The 24,078-nt window shown below is 40.8% G+C and overlaps 1 protein-coding gene across 4 annotated transcripts in view; it reads left to right on the forward strand.

Annotated features, from left to right (window-relative positions):
* Positions 1-24,078, forward strand: part of ATM (ATM serine/threonine kinase) — a 131,838-nt gene that overhangs the window by 67,630 nt on the left and 40,130 nt on the right. For 3 of the 4 annotated variants that reach the window (XM_047070393.1, XM_047070392.1, XM_047070390.1), the window contains exons 35-42: positions 1,240-1,335; positions 3,533-3,704; positions 6,998-7,139; positions 10,411-10,587; positions 12,963-13,140; positions 15,857-15,944; positions 17,874-18,029; positions 21,697-21,805. In XM_047070393.1, the coding sequence (XP_046926349.1) occupies positions 1,240-1,335; positions 3,533-3,704; positions 6,998-7,139; positions 10,411-10,587; positions 12,963-13,140; positions 15,857-15,944; positions 17,874-18,029; positions 21,697-21,805 (1,118 nt within the window). The remainder of the gene's footprint in view (positions 1-1,239; positions 1,336-3,532; positions 3,705-6,997; positions 7,140-10,410; positions 10,588-12,962; positions 13,141-15,856; positions 15,945-17,873; positions 18,030-21,696; positions 21,806-24,078) is intronic. The other variant, XM_047070391.1, reaches the window with a different exon arrangement.

The following is a 24,078-nucleotide window of genomic DNA, read 5'->3' on the forward strand; positions in this document are numbered from 1 at the left end:
TACTTACATTTTGATTTTCATCTTGTACCCATTAATTTCATATTTCCATTGTGATTTTTTTCCCAGTAACTTTATTTTTTTTTTTTTTAATTTTTTTTTCAACGTTTTTTATTTATTTTTGGGACAGAGAGAGACAGAGCATGAACGGGGGAGGGGCAGAGAGAGAGGGAGACACAGAATCGGAAACAGGCTCCAGGCTCTGAGCCATCAGCCCAGAGCCCGACGCGGGGCTCGAACTCACGGACCGCGAGATCGTGACCTGGCTGAAGTCGGACGCTTAACCGACTGCGCCACCCAGGCGCCCCTTCCCAGTAACTTTAAAAACTAATTTTGGGGGTGCTTGGGTGGCTCAGTCGGTTAAGTGTCCAACTTCGACTCAGGTCATGATCTCACGGTTTGTGAGTTCGAGCCCCGCATCGGGCTCTGTGCTGATGGCTCAGAGCCTCCTGCTTCCGATTCTGTGTCTCCCTCTCTCTCTGCCCCTCCCCCGTTCATGCTGTGTCTCTCTCTGTCTCAAAAATAAATAAACATTAAAAAAAAAATTAAAAAAAAAAAACTAATTTTGATTTTGACCACCTGAGCTCAGAGCTCGTAGCGCATTTATTCTGAGATGTGTGTTTGTGTAAAGATGAAAAACTGTATCTTTTGTTCTCGTGTGTTTGGGTCATTCATTGGTCTAGACTTCTCTTGTCCAGTAGCTGTTCATAGCTACTTAAATTTCAGTGAATTAAGGTTTAATAAAATGTAAAATTTAGTTTCTTATATCATACTAGCTCATGTCACATTCTCAGGAGTAAGTGAGCTAGTGGCTGTTGTTGGACAGTACAGATTATAGAACATTTCTGTCATTGCAGACAGGTCTATTGGATATTGCTGTTCTAGACTAAATGCTAGATGTTGAAGAACAAGACATGCTCCCAAGGTCTCTTTCAGGTTGATGTTGAATGATTTTTGTATTTCTTACTGTGATTTTCCTAAGGTATTGACTTATCTGTGCAACATATGAAGACATTTCTCTTTCTCTCTCTGCCAAATATTGCCAATCATTTTTACATGGTCCTGTTTTATAAGTCGAGATCTATTCACTATATATTTTTTGACCTTCTTATGGTTTTAAAACCTTGTTTTAAAAAAAAAACTTGATAAAAGTGTTTTAGATAATTTGATATATAAGCCTGTTGTAAAGAAATGTGTATTCTCCGGTGTAGTTGAAACTAATTTTTTTAAAACTGCTCCTAGAAAACCCACAAGATGGCATAATGGTGAAACTAATCGTCAGCTTGTTGCAGTTATGCAAGATGGCAGTGAGCCACACTGGTGAAAGAGAAGTTTTAGGTAATCTCTGGCTAAATGAATGTGAGTTTGTCTGTTTGAGTGGCCATTCCTGTTTTCACAATCAGTAGAAGTTTGTCATTTGGGTTATTAGGGAAACGTGCGGTGCTAGCTGAGGTATAGTTCTGTCTAGTTCAGATGGCCTGAAGCAGGCCTCCTTTCGTACTTTCCTTAAACATTTATAAAAGTGAAAAGTTCGCGATATACACGTGTGCAAAGCCTTTCTTTTGAAAAGGCCTTGGTTATCTTTAGGAAAGTCTGAAATACCTGTTTGTAGCATTAAGTTGCAAATAAATCAACTTTTGATACATTTTGTAAATATAACTGATTAGTACTTAGTCTTTTTGTAGGACAGAAATAAGATGAGGTTTTGGAGGGCTAGATGAATTAAACTCAGATATTAAAACCACATTCGGGGCATCTGGGTGGCTCAGCTAGTTGAATGTCCTACTTCAGCTCAGGTCATGATGTCGCCATTCATGAGTTTGAGCCCTGCGTCAGGCTCTGTGCTGACAGCTCAGAACCTGAAGCCTACTTCAAATTCTGTGTCTCCCTCTTTCTCTGCCCCTCCCTCTCCCCCACTTACACTGTCTCTCTCCCTCTCAAACATTAAAAAAAAAAACAAATTAAAACCACATTCAAGTCCTATACTATTTGTAGGGTATCCTATTGTAAGATAAATGGCCACCATACATCCTGCCTAGAAGAGGTGTTTAGACTTAGTGATCCCAGGCTGGAAACACTGAATGATTGAAGTCAGCTTGAAGTTGTCATGACAGCATTGATTCAGATAAGAAAAATGGAGGAATAAGAGGTCCTTCAGATACTATTTCCTTTCAGTGAAGCCTTCCTTCACATCTCAGTGGGAGCCTGTTATCTGGGGCACTTCTTTTTTTTTTTTTTTTTTTTGTAAATTTTTTATTGAAATATACCTTACATACAGAAAAGTATACAAATGATAAGTATGTAACTCGAAAACTTTTCACAAATGGAACACACCTGTGCTTTTAGCATCTAGACCAGGAAACAGAATCTTATTAACGCCCTAGAAATTTCCTTTGACCAAGGAATTTATACCTTGTCCATGGTGGCACTGTTTCTAGAGACAAACCTGATTTGCTACAGGAGCCCTAAGTGGCTTTCCTGTGTAGCATAAAATCTTAACATGGTTTTATTAAGTAGCCACAGCTCACATCATACTTAGTGGTGAGAGACTGAAAGCTTTCACCCCCAGATCAGGAAAGAGACAAGGTTGCCCTCTTTCACCAGTGCTGTTCCAAGTTGTACTGGAAATTCTAGCCGGAGCAGTGGGACAAGAAGAGAAAAAGCATCCAAATTGGAAAGGGAGAGGTAGAATTGTCTCTGTCCACAGATGACATCATTCTGTATCTAGAAAATGCTAGAGAATCTACAAGAAAGCTACTGTAACAGAGCCAACAAATGAATCACAATCGCAGGATATAAGATCCATACACAAGATTGAGTTGTGATTATGTACACCAGCAGTGAACAATCTGAAAAGAAAATTTCATTTCATTTACCATTCTGTTCATAATAGCCTCTAAGAGAATCCGGTACCTGGGGATAAATTTAAAGAAGGAAGTGAAATACTTGTACATGATCTGTTTGTTACAAGTGAATCACCAAGGACACCCCACATTGAAGGGGAGAGGAATCAGGCTTCACCTCTGGAAAAGAGAGCTATCAAAAAAGTTGTGAACATACTTTAGTAAATTCCATCACTCCTGGAAAAGAGCGTGAGGGAGTTCTCTGGCATGCAGAAACTGCTCCCTATCTTCATCTGGGTAGTGATAACACAGGTGGAAAAAAACATGTATGAATTTTCACTAAAGTAAGTGTTTCAGATTGGTGTGCTTCGTGTGTGTAATACTTAAAATTTTAACAGGCTTAAGTCTGTTGATAACGTTCATACTGTAGCTCTGTTTACACTTTCATTCTTAATACCTATATTCTGTTAATGACTTCTCTCTCCTGGATATGATTTTATATGGGAAAATACCTTTGCCCACATGGATGTATAAAGGCAGTGATACAATGTATTGCAGCTTCTTTATTCAGTCTTTGGTTAACCACTTAAATCTTGAAGAATGACAACACATTTTATTTTTGAAGTTAGAAAAGTTGTTTTATGGAAGAAGTCTAAGCTACAAGTGTACTGACAAGGAATTTCTCTATACAGAGGCTGTTGGAAGCTGCCTGGGAGAAGTGGGTCCTATAGACTTCTCGACGATAGCTATCCAGCATAGCAGAGATACATCTTCTACCAAGGCCCTGGAGTTCTTTGAAGATAAAGAACTTCAGTGGACCTTCCTAACGCTGACCTACCTGAATAATACGCTAGTAGAAGATTGGTGAGTATTTAATGATACTTTATATCTGATAGCACCTACCTTGTCCTATGTTCAAGGAGAATGATACTTTATATAAACAAACATCTCTCCTAACTGAACTTTTCCCCTGTAAGCTGCATACTTCTTTTTTTTTTAAGTTTATTTATTTATTTTGAAAGAGAGCATGTACACGTGCTGGGGAGGAGCAGAGAGAGAGAGGGAGGGAGAGAATCCCTGACATGGGGCTCGAACCCACACACCATGAGATCATGACCTGAGCCGAAGTCAAGAGCTGGACGCTCAACCTACTGAGCCACCCAGGCATCCCATGGGAGATACTTGTAATCTCCCATGGGAGATACTTGTAATACTGCCATACTTGTAATCTCAGGTATTTTAATGAAAATTGGTGTATTTTTATTAATTCACGTAATCGCTGAAACCCTGCTAGGTGCCAGGCCCTGGATTCACTGGTGAGCACACCAGACTAGGTCCATGTTAAATTCTAGTGAGAGTAGACTAGAGAAACAGTAAGAAAAGTACCAGGTGGTTCTGTACAGAACATTAAAATAGAATTGCCAAAGAGGATGCTTGTCAAGATCACAGGTGCTGCTCTCCTCTCATTTAGAGAATTATGATCCTTTTCCAGTAAGTCCTGGAGCAGAAGCTTCCTAACTCCCAACAGTCTTCAGCTTAGACAGAGTTTTCTTTTGCCCATTTATTCATTATGCGAAACAAAAGTGCCACACATATTATCCTGACTACTGCTTTGGTGGCTATGAGTTCACTTTGGCTTTCTTTCTGCATACCCCTGCCCCATTTATGTATCTATTTTTGGTGTATGTGAGCACCTCATCACCACCGTTTTGGGGAGAGTGGGTTCAGAGGAGTTTTGCCCACCACCAGACACCCTTCTAAGGTAATAAGGTGTCTTACCTGTGTTTGCCTACAACTGGCCCACCTCTGAGAGAATAAATAACTGGCAGTAATGTAGACACATGACATGTTTTCATTGTTCATTTAATGGGCATGTATCTTTCTCTTTTCTTGTTACAATAAAAATGCTGACAGCATTTCTTTCTCAACATTTTATTTTAAAAATTTTCAGGCCTACAGAAAAGTTGAAAGAATTTTACAGCAAATGCCCGTATACTCACCACCTAGATTCTACCTTACTGTTTCACTGCTGTCTCTGCTTCATCACCTCAAGCCATCCTTCTATCCACTTAATAATCCATCTCGTTAGTCAAACTGTATTTCAAAGTGTATATGGCATAGTCGTTGAAGATGTTTCCACAGAAAATTGGCAGGCAGCATTCACTACATGGTAATTTGGAGTTGGCTCTTCTGAAAAGGGTGGGCAAAGATATTTAATGTGACTTAAACTGTAAACCATAAGGAACCTCTTTGTGTAAGAGGAAACAAATCATTACGTTTGAGGGCCTCCGGTCTACCAAGGGAATGTTGACCAGAGGATTCTCCCAAGAGCTGGTCCTGGAAGGCTTGTGTGAGCAAGTGTCATCCCGCTGATCACTGATGGGTGTGAGCGGGAATGAAGTGTGGGTGATAAGGGATGAAACATTCCAGACTGGGAGGTAACTCCAGAGCGGGGATTAGCGTGGTGTGTCTGAGGAGCAGAAAGAAGCCTGGTATGGAAGACGATGGTATGTTTGAAATTAAAAAGGTAGGACTAATTCTGATTAAGAAATTTGGATTATATTTGAAACATACATAAAAGCCAGAGTTTTGAGCAGAGTAGTGTCAGGATGCAGCCTACTGTTTCACTCTGGCTTGTATGTGGCAGATGGCTTGTGGAGGGGAAACGGGAAGCCCAGTTATGGAGCAGCTGGGGTGGTCCAGAGGGGAAATGATGGTGATTCGGGTTAGGGTGGTGGGGACAGAGGGCAGGTGGAACATTACTGGAGCCAAGGTGTGTTTTTAACGGAGAGCCAGCAGGACTTGCCTATGAGTTGGGTGTGGAGCAGTGAGGGAGAGGGGATGAAAGGTGAGTCCAGGTTTAGGGTTTATGCTTCCACATCTTAAATTGAGAAACCCAGGAGGAACAAGCCTTTATTTCATGGCTCATCGCCAGTTTACAGGGTCAGGCTTTTGATGTTTTTGTCCACTTGTATTTTCAGCTTTCTTGTATCACAGCCCTCCTTTTCCTAATATTTTGCAAAGCAAAAGGACTTTCAGGGTTTTATTACAGGTTTCAGATGCCTTACCTCGTGATTCTCAACTAGGTTCTGGCCAGAATACGTGTGTACTTACTGTTTGTTTAAAATTGTTGCAGACTTGGGGCGCCTGGGTGCCTTTGTCAGCTAAATGTTGAGCTTTGGCTCAGGTCACGATCTCGTGGTTCGTGAGTTCGGGCCCCGTATCAGGCTCTGTGCTGACAGCTCAGAGCCTGGAGCCTGCTTCAGATTCTGTGTCTCCCTCTCTCTCTGCCCCTCCTCTGCTCACACACACACTCACTCTCTCTCAAAAATAAATAAACATTACAAGAAAATAAATAAAATTGTTCCAGACAATAATTTAATCATTTGAGGGAAAAGCTATTCTTTTTTGCCCAAATTATTTATATCTTTTAGATAAAGCACTATCAAAGTATTGTTTTCTCAGGTGAATTTGTATTCTGTGGTTCTCATTGCCCATATTTATTAGCCATTGTTATTTCCAAGTATTTCTTTTCCTGAGTACTTTTAATTTATAGCAGTCATAATGTAAACTTTATTGTAGTCATTGAAGGGAATTGCTGCAGTGATTAATAATTCAGGCTTACTGAAGGAATATTAAAAATTCACTGATAATTTTGGCTTTGATGCTGTAGAATTTTATAGGTGTAAACTTTCCTTATGTTAAAACTGCCTAACACAGTTGGCTTTTACAGTTTACAGTTGAACAACACAGAATTGAACTCTGCGGATCCACTTCTATGTGGATTTCTTTTGATAAACACAGCCCAGTACTCTAAATATATTTTCTCTTCCTTATGATTTTCTTAAAAACGTCTTTTTCCTAACTTACTTCTTTGTAGAAATGCAGTATATAACATAGAACATATAAAATATATGCTAATTGACTGTTTATGTTATCAGTAAGGCTTCTGGTCAATAGCAGGTTGTTAGTGGTTAAGTGTTGGGGGAGTCAAGATTTTTATGCAAATTTTCGACTGTGGAGGGATCAGCACTCCTAACTCCTGTATTATTCAAGGGCCAACTGTAATGTAAATTTACTTAAATTTTTTATTCGAGGTTGCTTCATGACCATAGTTGATAGAGTGTATAGGCATTTGAATTATATATGTTTTTCAGTGTCAAAGTGCGATCAGCTGCTGTTACCTGTTTGAAAAGCATCTTAGCCACAAAGACTGGACATACTTTCTGGGAGATTTATAAGACGACAACTGATCCCATGCTGATCTATCTACAGCCTTTTAGAACATCGAGAAAAAAGGTCTGTCAAATAGTGAATGTTTATTGAATACACACTGTCTAGAACAGTTGTATGTGCTGTGAGATATGACTGTCAAGTTTCTTAAGTAGCATTATACTAACGTTTAACCTTTTTCATAAGTAATTCCAACTGTACTTCTTGAATCCAGGGGATTTGTTTTTAATGATAGCGGTGTGGAATAGTTGAGAGATAGAAAGCTCAACTTCAGATTGACGCAGGGGATAGGAGGAGTTCTTAGTGATAGGCCTTTTTTCTTAGGAGTAGAAAACCCTTACGTTGATCCCTTGAAAGCCTTTGGTGTTGGGGGTGGTGTGTAGTGTAGGTATTGTGCAACAAGCAACAGTTTATTCCCAAAGGAAGTTAAAATAGCACCGTCCTTCGGGATAGAAGGAACATACGTAAACATCATAAAAGCCATGTATGAAAGGCCCACAGCTAATATCATCCTCACTAGGGAAAAACTTTCCCTTCTCTCTCTGGGAGAGCTTTCTCCCTGAGATCAGGAACACGACAGGGATGTCCACTCTCACCACTCTTGTTTAACGTAGTGTTGGAAGCCCTAGCATCCGCAGTCAGACAACAAAATGAAATAAAAGGCATCCAAACTGGTAAAGAAGAAGTCCAACTTTCACTTTTCACAAATGACATGATTCTCTACATAGAAAACCCAACAGACTCCACCAAAAGTCTGCTAGAACTGATACATGAATTCAGCAAAGTTACAGGGTACAAAATCAATATACAGAAATTGGTTGCATTTTTATACACCAATAATGAAGCAATGGAAAGAGAAATAAAGAAATGGATCCCATTTACAATTGCACCAAGATCCATAAAATACCTAGGAATAAATCTAACCAAAGATGTAAAAGACTTGTATGCTGAAAACTATAGAAAGCTTATGAAGGAAATTGAAGAAGACACAAATGGAAAAATATTCCACGCTCCTGGATTGGAAGAATAAATATTGTTAAAATGTCAATACTACTCAAAGCAATCTACACATTCAGTGTAATCCCAATCAAAATTGCATCAGCATTCTTCTGAAAGCTAGAAGACACAATCCTAAAATTTGTATGGAGCCACAAAAGACCCCAAATAGCCAAAGTAATACTGAAGAAGAAAACCAAAGCAGGAGGCATCACAATCCCAGACTTTAGCCTCTACTACAAAGCTGCCATCATCAAGACAGTATGGTATTGGCACAAAAACAGACACATAGACCAGTGGAATAGAATAGAGAACCCAGAACTGGACCCATAAACGTATTCCCAACAAATCTTTGGCAAAGCAAGAAAGAATATCCAGTGAAAAAAAGACAGTCTTTTTAACAAATGGTCCTGGGAGAACTGGACAGCAACATGCAGAAGAATGAAACTAGACCACTTTCTTATACCATTCACAAAAATAAATTCAAAATGGATAGAGGACCTGAATGGGAGACAGGAAACCATCAAAACCCTAGAGGAGAAAACAGGCAACAACCTCTTTGACCTCAGTGCAGCAATTTCTTACTCAACACATCTCCAAAGGCAAGGGAATTAAAAGTGAAAAGGAACTATTGGGACCTCATGAAGATAAAAAGCTGCACAGCAAAGGAAACAATCAACAAAACTAAAAGGCAACCATGGAATGGGAAAAGATATTTGCAAACAACTTATTGGATAAAGGGCTGGTATCCAAAATCTATAAGGAACTCACTAAACTCACAACTGAAAAACAAATAATCCAGTGAAGAAATGGGCAGATGACATGAATAGACACTTTTCTAAAGAGGACATCCAAATGACCAACAGACACATGAAAAGATGCTCAATGTCATTCATCTTCAGGGAAATATAAAGCAAAGCCACACTGAGATACCATCTCACGCCAGTCAGAGTGGCTAAAATGAACAAATCAGGAGACTATAGATGCTGGTGAGGATGTGGAGAAACGGGAACCTTCTTGCATTGTTGGTGGGAATGCAAACTGGTGCAGCCGCTCTGGAAAACAGTGTGGAAGTTCCTCAAAAATTAAAAATAGAACTACTCTACGACCCAGGAATAGCACTGCTAGGAATTTACCCAAGGGATACAGGAGTGCTGACACATAGGGGCACTTGTACCCCAATGTTTATAGCAGCACTTTCAACAATAGCCAAATTATGGAAAGAGCCCAAATGTCCACCAGCTGATGAGCGGATAAAGAAGTGGTTTATATGTACAATGGAATACTACTTGGCAATGAGAAAGAGTGAAATCTGGCCATTTGCAGCAACGTGGATGGAACTGGAGGGTATTATCCTAAGGGAAATAAGTCAGTCAGAGAAAAGACAGATACCATGTTTTCACTCTTATGTGGATCCTGAGAAACTTAACAGAAGACCATGGGGGAGGTGAAGGGGAAAAAAAATTACAGAGAGGGAGGAAAGCAAACCATGAAAGACTCTTAAATACTGACAGCAAACTAAGGGCAGATGTAGGGTGGGGGAGAGGGGAAAGTGGGTGATGGTCATTGAGGAGGGCACCTGTTGGGATGAGCACTGAGTGTTGTATGGAAACCAATTTGACAGTAAATTACATATGTTAAAAAAAAAAAAAAAACAAAACAGCACCATCTATAGTGAAATACAAGATGACCTATAGATTTCTCCTTGGTCCACGGTAATAACCATTGCAAGGTTCTACTGAAAGTAAATACATAAGAACTCTTCCTTCTCTTTTAGTCTAAACTTTCCTCTTTAGTATTTTCTTTTCATAAAGCATCTGGGAAATACACAATAGAATTTTCACCAAATTAACTTAAGGACATATACCCATTATTGTAATAGTCTTTTTAATAGATCATCAATACAGTTTTGGTCTCAGTGAAATTACTGGTAATATAAAGTATTAATAAAACCAGTCATCTAAGCTATAAAACACTGTAGTTTTAACATTTTGAGAACTGATTTGATCTTGAAATCAGTTCTGTGTGGTGGACCTTGACTGGTTCTGTCCTCAAGACGTGCCGCAGAGAGTTTGTGATTCATATAACACACTAGTGAGCTCAGGTTCGAACTCATGCATCCTGCTGTGTAGACCAGTAACTTTTTGGCATACCACTCTGCCATTCATGTAAACATAAGTGTATTTTAATTTTAAAATGTACCCATTGCTTCCAGATTTAGTTTTAACTGTAGTTTGGTTTGGAAACAGATTTGTTTATGTCTGGATATTTGTTCTGCATAAGAAAGATAGAATGTATTTCTAATTGCCTTACTTACATGTGTTGACTGTTTTCTTTCTAGTTTTTAGAAGTACCCAGACTGGACAAAGAAAGTCCTTTAGAAGGCCTGGATGATACGAGCCTGTGGACTCCTCAAAGTGGAAATCATGACAGTTGGATAAAGAGGCTGACTTGTGCATTTTTGGATAGTGGAGGCACAAAGAGTGAAATTCTTCAATTATTAAAGCCAATGTGTGAAGTAAGATTAGTCTGACTTAATTACTCCCTTCCTACCTTTGCAGTTTTTATTTGAGCCTTCTCTTAATAGCTTTCGTGGCTGGTCACGTCCCGTTCGGCTTCTGTGTACATGATTCTGGTCTGCAGATCTGTGGTACTGACATCATCTCCATGGAGCGTCACCTCCATGGAGCAGTGCCCGCGCTCGGCCGTTGGGAACCCATTGCACGGGCGTGTTTAAATATTTAACTATAGCTTTGTGTGATCGGTTTCTGCTGTGGGCTGGCTACCTCCTAGATGAGCTCTAAAGGGTGCCACTAATGATAGTTAAAATACGGATGGTTGTAAATTATTTATATGAACCAAAATTCTCCTGCTTTTTTGTTAGTTTACTTTTTTTTTTAAAGGTGTTTGTGATTCTCTTTCCCTGGTATATACTTTCTTGAGTGAGAAAAAGAACTAGGGTAGTAGTTAGCATTGCTCTTTTATTTTTGAAGGTACAGTACAGTTAATTTCAATAGAGAGTAAAGGTACATACCCAATTAAACACGAACTTTGTGTGCTTTTATCAAGTGTGCCAAACACTACAATATCATGATGCTCTAAGGCTTCAAAAGCTGCATGATTCAATAGCAGTGTGAAAACAGAGTATCTGGCTGGTTCAGACATCTGCCAGTTCAAAGTACTGATAGAGAAATGAGTATTTTGGTAAAGTGCCCTGATTGAAAGCAATTTAAAAAACGGTCCTTACTTCTACAGAAAAACTGTTGGCAGTGAATAAATTCTCACACTCTCTGCATTACTACGTAGCATTTGTGCTAAGTCAGCCTGGTGATAACCCTGGACACACACACACATCGCATTTCCCATTAGTGAACATACCTGAGATTTTTTATAAAGTCCTGACTTTGGGTCACAAGATAAAATATTCCAAATATACATAGAGACAACACCCCAGCTCCAAATTCCTTAAATTCTTTGTTTCTTTAAATTTTTTTTTTTTCAATGTTTTTTATTTATTTTTGGGACAGAGAGAGACAGAGCATGAACGGGGGAGGGGCAGAGAGAGAGGGAGACACAGAATCGGAAACAGGCTCCAGGCTCTGAGCCATCAGCCCAGAGCCCGACGCGGGGCTCGAACTCACGGACCGCGAGATGGTGACCTGGCTGAAGTCGGACGCTTAACCGACTGCGCCACCCAGGCGCCCCAAATTCTTTGTTTCTAAAACTGCCATTTTGATTTGTCTTTAGTCTAAAAGGAAAAGATAAAGTGTGCATTTGGTAATTTATCATTTGTGGGGCGCCTGGGTGGCGCAGTCGGTTAAGCGTCTGACTTCAGCCAGGTCACGATCTCGCGGTCCGTGAGTTCGAGCCCCGCGTCGGGCTCTGGGCTGATGGCTCAGAGCCTGGAGCCTGTTTCCTATTCTGTGTCTCCCTCTCTCTCTGCCCCTCCCCCGTTCATGCTCTGTCTCTCTCTGTCCCAAAAAAAATAAATAAACGTTGGGAAAAAAAAAAAATTTTTTTTAATTTATCATTTGTGTGTGTAGTATGTGATGAATAATGAAGAGAGTGCCTTGGCAAACATAAGGTTGTATGCTGTTTCGGTGTACCACGGGTATTAAAGTACTTATCTATACTTTGGAGTAGATCACAAACAAGTACCCACATCATATACCCATAAATTGGAGTTTATTAAAATAATAAACATTTTAACATGACTGTTGTAGCTTTTCACTGAGTGTAGAAAATGTACAAACATAGCTTTCCAGCTTTTTTCTTTAACTTCAATCCCCATTTTCCTTTATAACAAATTAGAAAGCTGCTTTATTTTTTCTAATTTTTTTAATGTTGATTTATTTTTAAGAGAGAGAGAGTGAGAGGGAAAGGGCAGAGAGAGAGGGAGACACAGAATCGGAAGCAGGCTCCAGGCTCTGAGCTGTCAGCATAGAGCCCAATGTGGGTCTCGAACTCACGAACCATGAAATCATGGCCTGAGCCAAAGTCGGACACTTAACCGACTGAGCTATCCAAGTGCCCTGAAAGCTGCTTGTTATTAGTAACACTTGTCAACAGTGAAATTTTATTTGCTGTAGTGACATAATAATTTCACTCGTAAGCAGTATCCTGTTTCATTGCATGCAGGTGGCCCAGGTCGAAAATGAACAGTTGTCATGTAATTGGCACATGTTTGACATAGATACTCTAGATTAGTTTGATTTGTTTAAGCACTGCCTGATACATGTATTTTGGTTGTGTTTTAGAGGTACGTTGAGTTCATGGCAGATTGATCTATCTTTTTTTTTTTTTTTTTAAGTCTAATATGCCAGTAACGGATTGAAAATTTTAAGTACATTATTTTCACTCAAACTCTTGATTTGATATGCTTGTATATTTTAGGTGAAAACTGACTTTTGTCAGACTGTGCTTCCATACTTGATTCATGATATTTTACTCCAAGATACAAATGAATCATGGAGAACTCTGCTGTCTACACACATTCAGGGATTTTTCACTAACTGTTTCAGACACTCCTCACAAACGAGCCGATCCACAACCCCTGCAAATTTGGATTCAGGTATTCTGTTCCATTTCTAGCATTTATACTTTAACTTCTCAGTTCTAGAGAAAGGTGGATTTGTTTGAATCCCTTCAGGATGCTTTATTGGCTTAATTCCATAGCATCTAAATAACTATTTCCTCATCTGTAGAATGGAGATAAAGGTTGTAGCCAGTTTTCAATGAGATAACATATAAAGCACCTGGGATAACACTTGATGCACAGTACTCCCTCAGGAAGTTGTGGCTTTTTTTTTTTTTTTTTTTTTTAATTTTTTTTTTTCAGCGTTTATTTATTTTTGGGACAGAGAGAGACAGAGCATGAACGGGGGAGGGGCAGAGAGAGAGGGAGACACAGCATCGGAAACAGGCTCCAGGCTCTGAGCCATCAGCCCAGAGCCCGACGCGGGGCTCGAACTCACGGACCGCGAGATCGTGACCTGGCTGAAGTCGGACGCTTAACCGACTGCACCACCCAGGCGCCCCAAGTTGTGGCTTTTAATAAGGGAGCAACTAACTGAGCATTTGGTGTGTGTCAGGCACTAGGCTTGGCACGGACACCAGCCACACGGAGAAGACGCCCTACAGTCTAGCAGTGGAAAAGCAGGCTAATAAATGCAAGCAAATGTTAGGAGTACCATGTCGGAAAGATGATGAAATGTTCATGCTAAAGCTCTGGCCCCGACTTCATTTGTTTGAAAACAACCCTTTTTATTACCAAATATTTATTGTGGAAAATAGAAATGAGCAGAAATTAAAAAATCAAGTTGCCCATAATTCCATGATCAAGGGTAACAACCATTCACATGTGGTACATATCCTTGGAGTTTTTGTAAACAAAAATTAGATTATACTTCATTTGATCACATAACCTCCTTTCTTTTCATGCTTTAAAATAAGTATTTCCCATGGTAAGAGCTTATAGTGGGAGAAATTCCACCGGGAACAGGAGCACTGTATTATGGGGGTATATAATATATACACACACACACACACACACACACACACACACACACACACACACACACACATATATAGTTGAGGGCTCCTTCTGGGTCAGGTTTTCAAACCTAAGATTAAACAAAGGCAAAACAAATCACAAATCTGTAATGGTAACTTATTGTCTTTAACATGTGTCATTAACGTATTTTATGTGCAAACACAAAACCAGGTGCAAATTCACTTGGTGTACTGGAGACCAGTGCAGTTCTAAGAGAAGGACCGATTTACGTGCTGTTTTGCTGCAACTGACTTGGTCTTCCCAGTCTTGATACGGTTCTAGTCACTTTGGCAGAAGCTGTGACTTGTCCCACTCGTTTCTTTCTTTACTGCTAAAACCTTCGACACGACTGAGGTGTCACTTAGGCTTATGTTTCACCCCTACCATGTCAAATACTCTAATTATAAACCTAGTCCTGGGAGCTCACTCTGTGGTCTGAGTAGATTATACATTGTCATGTAAATGACCCAAAACATGCTTACAGGAATTGTCTTCAGATTATTGGAATGAAATTCATGAAATAATTCTTGTAGAGACTTTGCAAACTAAACTACGTCTCCTGTCCTTAATTTGGGAAATATGGTGTAAGTGATTCAATTACCAGTAAGCGTTTAAACTTGAAATGTTAAAATAATTTAAAGTTCTGTTAAAGACGATTTTATTACCAACTTTAATGTAATCATTGCTTGTGATGACCTGGCAGTTCGTTATCATGAACGTGATAATTGTTTTCATATTTATCCTATATACATACATGTGTATATATGTATATGTGTCCTATCACCATTCGTTGGTAGAAATCTGCCCATTTTATTTTATCTCTGTGTAAAGTGCCAGTATCTGTGACCATAAATGAAAATTTAAATTTCACCTGTAGAAATCTGTTGTTTACAAGGAAAGTAAATACGCATTTCCATCAGATCTGATGTCTGTAAGTCTCCCTGACCTCACTTGATTGTGTCCCGTGCACCTTGGACTCACTTCTCCAGAGTAAACTTGCCGTCTTCCTCCCATCCCCTCCCCTCGGCCTCTCCGACCATGCACCTCGTCAGTGAAGGGCACCCACTTAGGCCTCTCTCGTGTTCACCTGACTGCCAGGTCCTGCCACTTCTGTGTTATAAATCCTGCTAGTCCCTCTGTTTGCGTCTGCCCCCAGCATCCTTGCTGTATCAGCACAACTGAAATTCTTACAGTGAGTTCCTGTTGCAGCCGCCGTAGGGGGTGGTTTCTGTTGCCTGGGACACTGTCTGCCACTCTTCCATCGGATACCCCTTTCTCTGTGAACCTTTCCTTGTTTAGGTTCCATCCTTTGTGCCTGTCCACTCTCCACTTTCCCTGTCACATCCTCTTCACACAGAGGTGAGACTCTCAGGCAAGCCAGTGACTTCTGTGTGCACAGAAACAGTCTCTCTTATTCAGAGTTGTATCCCAACTGCCCAGTACATAAAAGATCCTCGGTAAGTATTTACTGAGCCAGTGAATTAGCCCCCTTCAGAAATAAAATATAAATTGTAATTAAATTCTCAGTTTTATCAATAAGCACAGTTTCTTGTAAAAGTAAGAAATGCCATTGAGTTCTTATCGATTCATACTCATTAAGAACCAGTTTTGTGCCAGGTGACTGCCCACCAGAAGCTTAGAGTGTAGAGGGAGACAGACGCACGCCCAGAAGGAAGGATGCCCTTAAGCTTAAGCAAGTCTGCCCAGACTAAGGGGAGCTGTCTTTCTTTGTCAGACTCAGAGCACTTTTTCCGATGCTGTGTGGATAAAAAGTCCCAGAGGACCATGCTTGCTGTTGTGGACTACATGAGGAGACAAAGGAGGTAATGGAGTGAACATGGCTTTTGGGGTTTGGGGACTTAGAAGGGTCACTTGTCACTGCCGGCTGCATTGTCACGTTCTCTGAGGTGGTGCTCTTTCCAAGGTGCTGTATGTACTTTGTGTGATGCTTCTGTCTTCTTGAAATAACCCATATTCAGGTGGCACTTTGGTTAAATCAGCGCTGGGAACTTCATGAAAGTTTCTTGGCTGTGCATTGTGGTCCTCAAAATGTACGGTTCCGTGGAGTAAGACTGTGCCAGGGAAGTGTTTGTTTCCTTGATTGTGAGAACTCGTACAGGGTAGTGTCTTGTTCCTGTTACCGGTCAGGAGGTTTTTGCCCGTGAGGGCAGGAACTGCGAGTGAGAGGTCTCATTGATCTCTACTGCTCCGGAGTAGAGAATTCTGAAGAAACAATGTAGCAGGCCTGCAGCTTGGAAAGGTAGGAAGTGGCGTCTTATGTGCGTGTATGCTGGCGGCAGTGGTTGACGAAGGGTGGGAAGGAGAGTAGGGGAGGAGTGCAAAATCCCTAAATGCCTTTATGTTTTCAAATGAATTCCTCTTTGTCCCCCGCATACCATCCCGCACCGCTCTTAGAAATGTTAGGGTTTCAGTATGTTTCCAATTAGAAAGTTACCGATACGCTATATTGTCGCGTAGAGATCCTTTCCCAAGAAAGCCCATAAAAAGCTGTAGCTGTAGCCAGAAGCATGTTATTTCTTGGGGCTGGGAGTCCGTTTCACCTCTGAATCGTTCCGTGCAGATTCGTCATCAAGGTAGAGTGGTGTTGACATTCCAGTCCTTGGAAAAGATAAACATTCTTCACATTTAGTTTTCATTCTGAATAAGCCGTATGGAAGATTCCTTGAGAGAATATGAACAGAACAAAGGAATGTAAAGGACCTCAATTTATGTCCGATTCTGGTGCTTAGAAGCTTTGTGATCTCTGAACTTCAGGTTCCTCAGCCACAGGGTTTTTTTGTTTTGTGGTGGTTTTTTTTATTTTAGAGAGAGAGCACGTGCAAGTGGGGGAGGGGCACAGGTGGGGAGAGAGAGGGCAAGTGGGAGCAGGGGAGGGGCAGAGAGAGAGGGAGAGAGAAAATCCCAAGCAGGCTCCCCGATCAACCGACTGAGCCACCCAGGTGCCCCTCCGTAGCTACAGTTAAGCGTCAGCTCTGTGATAGGCACTGTATTCATCAGCCTGATACGTGTTATTTAATCATTGCAAATTCCGTGGAAGATGGCTATTGTTCCCCGGTTTTACAAATGAGAAAATTAAACCTTCAGAATCGAAGTTGTTGAAGGTGATACATCTTGTAGTGGGGGGTCCAACTGGACTTGAACCAGGCCATATGCTGGTCTAAAACCAGTGTTGTTACCCACTACCTTGTCGCATTTCATTTATAATGCTGGTCTTAAAAGAGATAGATGATTGCTTCTGATTGTGACCCACTGTTACCCCCAGAAGGTTTTTATTAAGTAACTTAGGCGAAAAAACAAAGAGAAAACGGACTGCATTAGGAAAGACATGTACTTGTGTTTTGAAGAAACAGTTTTTCCCTTAAATTGGCCACTTTTTAAAAAAGTTTTCTCTAGGTGTTACTGGGTATTCTGTGTAGCCTACCCTTAGCCTGGAGTCCATAGACCCCTTGATGGAGGGTAAGTGTGAACCCCAAATTTGTATGAGCTCTGATGATCCATGGCTTTCCTCAGATTCCGTACGGGGTTTGTGATCCGAAAGGGGTCAGACGGGGCTCTTCAGCCGTAGTATGTTAACATGTTTACAGCTGTATGTTGGGGACATGCGGTTTTTGGCTATTTGCATCTAATTTTCTTTTTAACGCTTGCTACCGTTGTGTTCTATATCAGCATACTCTTCTTTTGATATTGAAGTTAAAGAAATGGACATGACTTGATGTTAAGTTTTGCCTTAGACCTTCCTTAGGAACCGTTTTTGATGATGCTTTCTGGCTGGAGTTGAATTACCTGGAGGTTGCTAAGGTGGCTCAGTCTTGTGCTGCTCACTTTACAGCATTGCTCTACGCGGAAATTTATGCAGATAAGAAAAGCACAGATGACCAGGAGAAAAGGTAATGGAATTTAGACACTTGGTTTTTAAAATCATTGTTGACATTGTTTCAGTAAAGGTATGTATTTTATTTTGCTCCCGTTCCCCCATTTAAAAGACATTTTATTTTATTTTTTTTTTTTTAATTATTTTTTTTTTAATTTTTTTTTTTCAACGTTTATTTATTTTTGGGACAGAGAGAGACAGAGCATGAACGGGGGAGGGGCAGAGAGAGAGGGAGACACAGAATCGGAAACAGGCTCCAGGCTCTGAGCCATCAGCCCAGAGTCCGACGCGGGGCTCGAACTCACGGACCGCGAGATCGTGACCTGGCTGAAGTCGGACGCTTAACCGACTGCGCCACCCAGGCGCCCCTAAAAGACATTTTAGATAGAAGTTTTCTATTAAAGTGAAATAATATTTTAAAAGATATAAATAATTCTGCTCTGAAATAAAACACAGATGTTTATTCCTTAAGAATTGTATAAATTCTACATAGCAAACTCCTTATTCATCTCTCTGTTCCCCATAGTGGTAGCGTTGGGAATTTAATAGAAGTGATCAATAAATGGTTTTCAGATGATTGAGTGATTGCTTGATTTCAGTGAAATTACTTTTACCACTAATCCCCTAGCTTGTTCAAGGTCCATTTTCCTTGTTTATTATAAAGTAATGTACTGATTTCTTTCTGTGACTCAATTACTTTCATTACTTTGCTATCTACCTGTATTTCTACCAACTTAATTAACTTGTCCTCTGAGTTAGAATTCTGATAGGAGTTGAATAGGTGTTGTCCTAGATCTTAGTGAAAAACAAGAAAGCAAGGAGGTTAAAGAGTAGAGAATGCGGGGCGCCTGGGTGGCGCAGTCAGTTAAGCGTCCGACTTCAGCCAGGTCACGATCTCGCGGTCCGTGAGTTCGAGCCCCGCGTCGGGCTCTGGGCTGATGGCTCAGAGCCTGGAGCCTGCTTCCGATTCTGTGTCTCCCTCTCTCTCTGCCCCTCCCCCGTTCATGCTCTGTCTCTCTCTGTCCCAAAAATAAATAAACATTGAAAAAAAAATTAAAAAAAAAAAAAAGTAGAGAATGCACACTGTATTATCCCAGCTGCACTCATGAGATCTTACTCATTTGAAGTAGCCTAGTGTTTATTTTTCTTCTTAGCCTCATTTTCCCACCACAGAATCACTCCCATTACAGAATTGCAATGGCAAAGATATAATATGTTGCTATATTTCTCATGCTTGCTACTTAACGATTTCTACCTTGGACTGTCCTTAAGCTGGAAACAGTGTGATTTTTAGACTGTGGAAAACCAGGAGCCAGAATTCAGATCCCCGTCCAAACATAAATAAATGAGTTACTTGGACTGATTTCTTAAGTCTCTGGTTTGGTATTTAATTTCTCCTTTTCAAATGAAAACAAAAATCTATAATATGTAGATACTATGTATAATATGTAATTGGTTCATCATCACTACAGACTGTATGAAGACAGTTATGTTCGTTAAATATGTTATGAGTAAGAAATGGATCATTGCCCATTCTTAGAGACTTAACATTTGAGTCAGGGTCTACATACTTGGCAGTAGTAATTATGATCTGAATGTGTTTCAGTATCTTGGTTTCGTTGTGTATTTCTTTCTAATTAGTATTTCTTCTAATTAGTATTTCTTTCTAATCAGGAGTGAATGCACTTGTCTAGTAGTGTAATGTTTATTTATTTTTGAGAGACAGAGCATGAGTGGGGGAGGGGCCTAGAGGGAGAGGGAGACACAGAATCCAAAGCAGGCTCCGGGCTCCGAGCCGTCAGCACACAGCCTGACGTGGGGCTCCAACTCAACAACTGCGAGATCATGACCTGAGCCGAAGTCGGACGCTTAACAGACTGAGCCACCCAGGCACCACTCGTCTATGAGTGTAAATAAAATCACCTTAATTTGTAGATAGGTCATTGGATAGAATTTGGCAAACTTTTGCAGAATTGTTTTACAAGCAGGAGGCCCGGATTTTGATTTGGTTAACTTTAGGAACAAGTCCTTGACAGAGAAGCCTTGCAATTTGCTTTAACAGTTTGGTTTTGATTTTTTATTTTTTCCCCAAGTGCCTGATGGGACGGGAAGGGCAGACAGAGGGATGAGCTTGACGGAGGGTAGGGAACGCTGGTTTTCTTCAGTGACTCAGGTACCATAAAGTTTTGTTTGTTAACTTGCTCCTGAGAACATACGAGATTTCAAAGCTAGTGTCCGTAATTTTTCAGAAAGAAGTGTAAAACTCTCTCAAACAGATTTAGACCAAAGGTGTTCATTTGCGACCTCAGTTATGTGAGTGTCACTGGTACTTGAGGCAGCGTCTGCCAGGTCTTGGTGGCTCTGTTTTTCCTGGATTAATTACAGCCTTAGACGGACAAAGTTACAACCTCTAGTACTGTCTCCCCTGCTCTCCAAATTTCTCCTCTGAAAACTGTTTTCTGCATGACCTGCCAATAAGGAAAATAGATGTAATAGCTACACATAAATTGGATGTTGTCGCTACTCTTCTGTCAGGCAGCAGTCTCCTCTGTCCCATCCCTCTGTCTTCCCTCCGGGAGGTGAACATGAGCTCGTGTTTTGTGTTCATTCTTATAGGTGCTGTTTTTATCCTAGGAGTATGAATACATAAATATAGTTTAGTTTTCCTCATTTTTGAGCTTCACGACAAATTACGTGTGTGCTTTTCTAGAACTTGTTTCTCCATTCGGTATCTTTGTAAGATTTATCTGTGTCGTGTGTTGCTGTGGTCAGTACTTTGTCACTGCCACTGCGTGTCCCAGCGGGGGGTGGTGCACCACGATTCGTTTCCTCCTTCCCCTTTCCAGGTTCTGTGTCTAAGGGGAAAACTACTGAGCTGCAGGGGATGCAGAAGTTCAACCTTGCCAAGATAGTGCCAGATTGTTTCTGAAAGTGCTCATAGCCATTTGCATACTTGTCAGAAATGGAGTTGTGGGAGTGGATCCGTAGAAAGCCTTACATTTGAAGGAGGGAGCCAAACAGGAATCGATTGATAAGTAATAACAGAGGCACTCCCACTTAGGTTACTATTGATTTTATACATGGGATAATTATTGTCACCAACTTTATAGCTGACACGACTTGGGAGTTGAAATTATCTGATGGGACTGAATATCCTGTATGTACGTGCAGGGCTGAAAGCTGAGGCCTTGGGGTGCCCAGATCTGTGCCTCCATCCTGTCACTTAGTGGTTTTATAACCTTGGGTGGGTGGATCCCACCCGTGCCCCTCTTTGTGAACACTTAGTATTATCACACTTCCTAATTTTTACCGATTTATCGCTTGTTATGTGGTGTCTTGGTGTGGCCTTGTGTGCCCGTGATTATTACTGAGGTTGAACTTCGGGTAAAACCCCTGACAGAACATTATAAATTGGAGAGCATTTATTTTTAAACAGGCCTGGCCCTATAAATAAGTGCAGTTTGACATATGGCCTTCCTGTCTATGAGATTGTCATTAATATTTGATAATCATGAGAAGAATTAATATTCACAATTTTTTTCCATTCTAGGTGTGAGTCGTATTACATTTTAAAGTATAAATGGTTCGTTATGTTTTATCTGTGACCTTGGTTAGTTTTTCTCATTCAAGGCTATAGGGTGTGTGTGTTAGTAAGCTTCACAATAGTATATTTTCATTAAAAGATGTGCTCTTGTGACAAACAGAAGCCTTATGTTTGAAGAAGCAAGCCAAAATACAATGATTTCTAGTTTGAGTGAAAAAAGTAAAGAAGAAACTGGAATAAGTTTACAGGTAAATATTACAGAGACCTTATTATTTGTGATACTATTTATTTTGTATTATTATTTTATTATAGAGATGCTAGAGACATCATTTGATTTTCAGACTGACGTTACTGTTTGGGCTGAGTGTCCTGTACGTAAGCTCACGGTTTGAACGTTAGGCCTCGGGGTAGACAGAGTTGAGTTCTAATCCTGACTCTGCCTCTTGTAGAATCTTGTGCAGATTACTCCCCCTTTCCAACCTTGAGTTCCTTCATCTGACACTTGGAAGTAAAACCACCTATCTCATACAGCACATTTATACCACAGATTTTTCTGCCACAGTAGCCTGTTTTTTTTCTTTATAGAATTTAACATTTGTAATCATATATTCATTTGTTTACTTGTTTACTGTATGTCACATCGCAGGGCTGATTCCTTCTATAAATTTTTTTTTAATGTTTATGTATTTAGAGAAAGAGAGAGAATCCCAAACAGGCTGCACACTGTCAGCACAGAGCCCAACATAGGGCTCGATCCCATGAACTATGAGGTCGTGACCTGAGCTGAAACAAAGAGTCGGACACTTAACCGACTGAGCCCCCCAGGAACCCCTTCTATAAATCTCTTCATGTCTACTCCTAAGTTGGCCATTCTCACTGAATTTCTTTGGTCGGCTCAGTCCTCTGAAATGACCGTTTCTACCTCTCCACTTTGTCTCTTCCCTTTTGCTTGTAGCTTGCCTCCTGCTTCTCGAAGAAAACCGGGAAGGTAGAGAGGAAGTCCCAGCACATCTCCCCATCAAACACGAAATCTCCCTGCATCACTCAGTGTAACCTTTCCTGTTGTTAAAGTGGAGAAACACTTTCTCCTTCTAGTCAACACAGTCCTTCCTGTGCTTCGTTGTTTATGAGTTCTTTCTCAGAACAGTTACTCTTCACTGTGCTCTGCTCCCTCTGGAGGTGTCCAGACGTTGTCACACTTCTGTTCAAGTCATTCCCCTGCACGGGCGCGTGGCTGGCTCAGTTGGTAGAGCTCGTGACTGTTGATCTCAGGGTCGTGGGATCAGGCCCCACTTTGGGCATGGAGCCTACTTAAAAATAAAGTCATTTCCGGGGTGCCTGGTTGGCTCAATTGGTTAAGCGTCCGACTTCGGCTCAGGTCATGATCTCGCAGTCTGTGGGTTCGAGCCCTGCGTCAGGTTCTCTGCTGACAGCTCAAAGCCTGGAGCCTGCTTTGGATTCTGTGTCTCCCTGTCTGCCCCTGCCCAGCTCACTCTCTGTCTCTCTCTGTCTCTGTCTGTCTCTCTCTCTCTCAAAAATAAATAAATATTAAAAAAAATAAAAATAAGTCATTTCTCTCTTCTGTCACCCTTTCTGGCCTCCTTTTCCTTAACAGCTGGACTTGTGAAAGACTAGCCTCCTCCCAGAAGCAGCACTTGCTCGTGGGCCCTGTGAACTTTGTGTTACTAGCATGGGGGTCGCCTTCCTTTCAGCATGTTCTCTGATGTTTCACTAACCCTTAGCACCATTAGCCTCTCCTGGCGTCTTGTATGTTCTCTACTGTTGATCCCATTCTCCTTTCTCTTTTCCATTTGTGCTTTTTTATAGTTTTACCCTCTTTTGCTGAGTTTTTGCAGTATTTTCTGTGCTAGGCTGGCTACTGCGCTAAGCTGGGTACTGAGCATTCCGGCACCAAGGGCTCAATTTCACGTTCATGAATAGAAACAGTTTCATTAGAATTCAAACTGCAGGGGCGCCTGGGAGGCTCAGTCGGTTGAGTGTCCGACTTGACTTCAGCTCAGGTCATGTTCTTACAGTTCGTGGGTTTGAGCCCTGCGTTGGGCTCTGTGTTGATGGCTCAGAGCCTGGAGCCTGCTTTGGATTCTGTCTCCCCCTCTCTCTCTGCCCCTCCCCAACTCACACTTGTGCTATCAAGAATAAATAAACATTAACAAAAAAAAAAAGAATCAGAATTACAGACTTATGCCAGTATCCGTGAAGTTGTATTTAGTAAATATTTCCCAGAGCAAGCACCATTAAGCAGTAAAATTGCTTGATTGGTTTTCTGTGCAGAGGTTTCTAGTTTTTCCAATCTTCTGTTGTCTTTCTGTTTTCATTTTTATTTTACTGAGATGGTTTTAAACAGAATCCATTCTGTGTACATTTTACAACAAAGATTGGAGTCATCAGGCTGCTTCTTTATCCTTACTGTGTTTTACCAATTGTAACATAATTCAGTTTTGAGTTTTCTTTGAAAGAAAAGTTCATGACCTTTATTTTTACTACATTCAGTTTCCAAGAG

This window comes from Lynx rufus, unplaced genomic scaffold (genome assembly GCF_022079265.1).
Source record: "Lynx rufus isolate CCGP_SWC_20201006 ecotype Redwood Valley unplaced genomic scaffold, mLynRuf1.p SCAF_9, whole genome shotgun sequence".
NCBI lineage: Eukaryota > Metazoa > Chordata > Mammalia > Carnivora > Felidae > Lynx > Lynx rufus.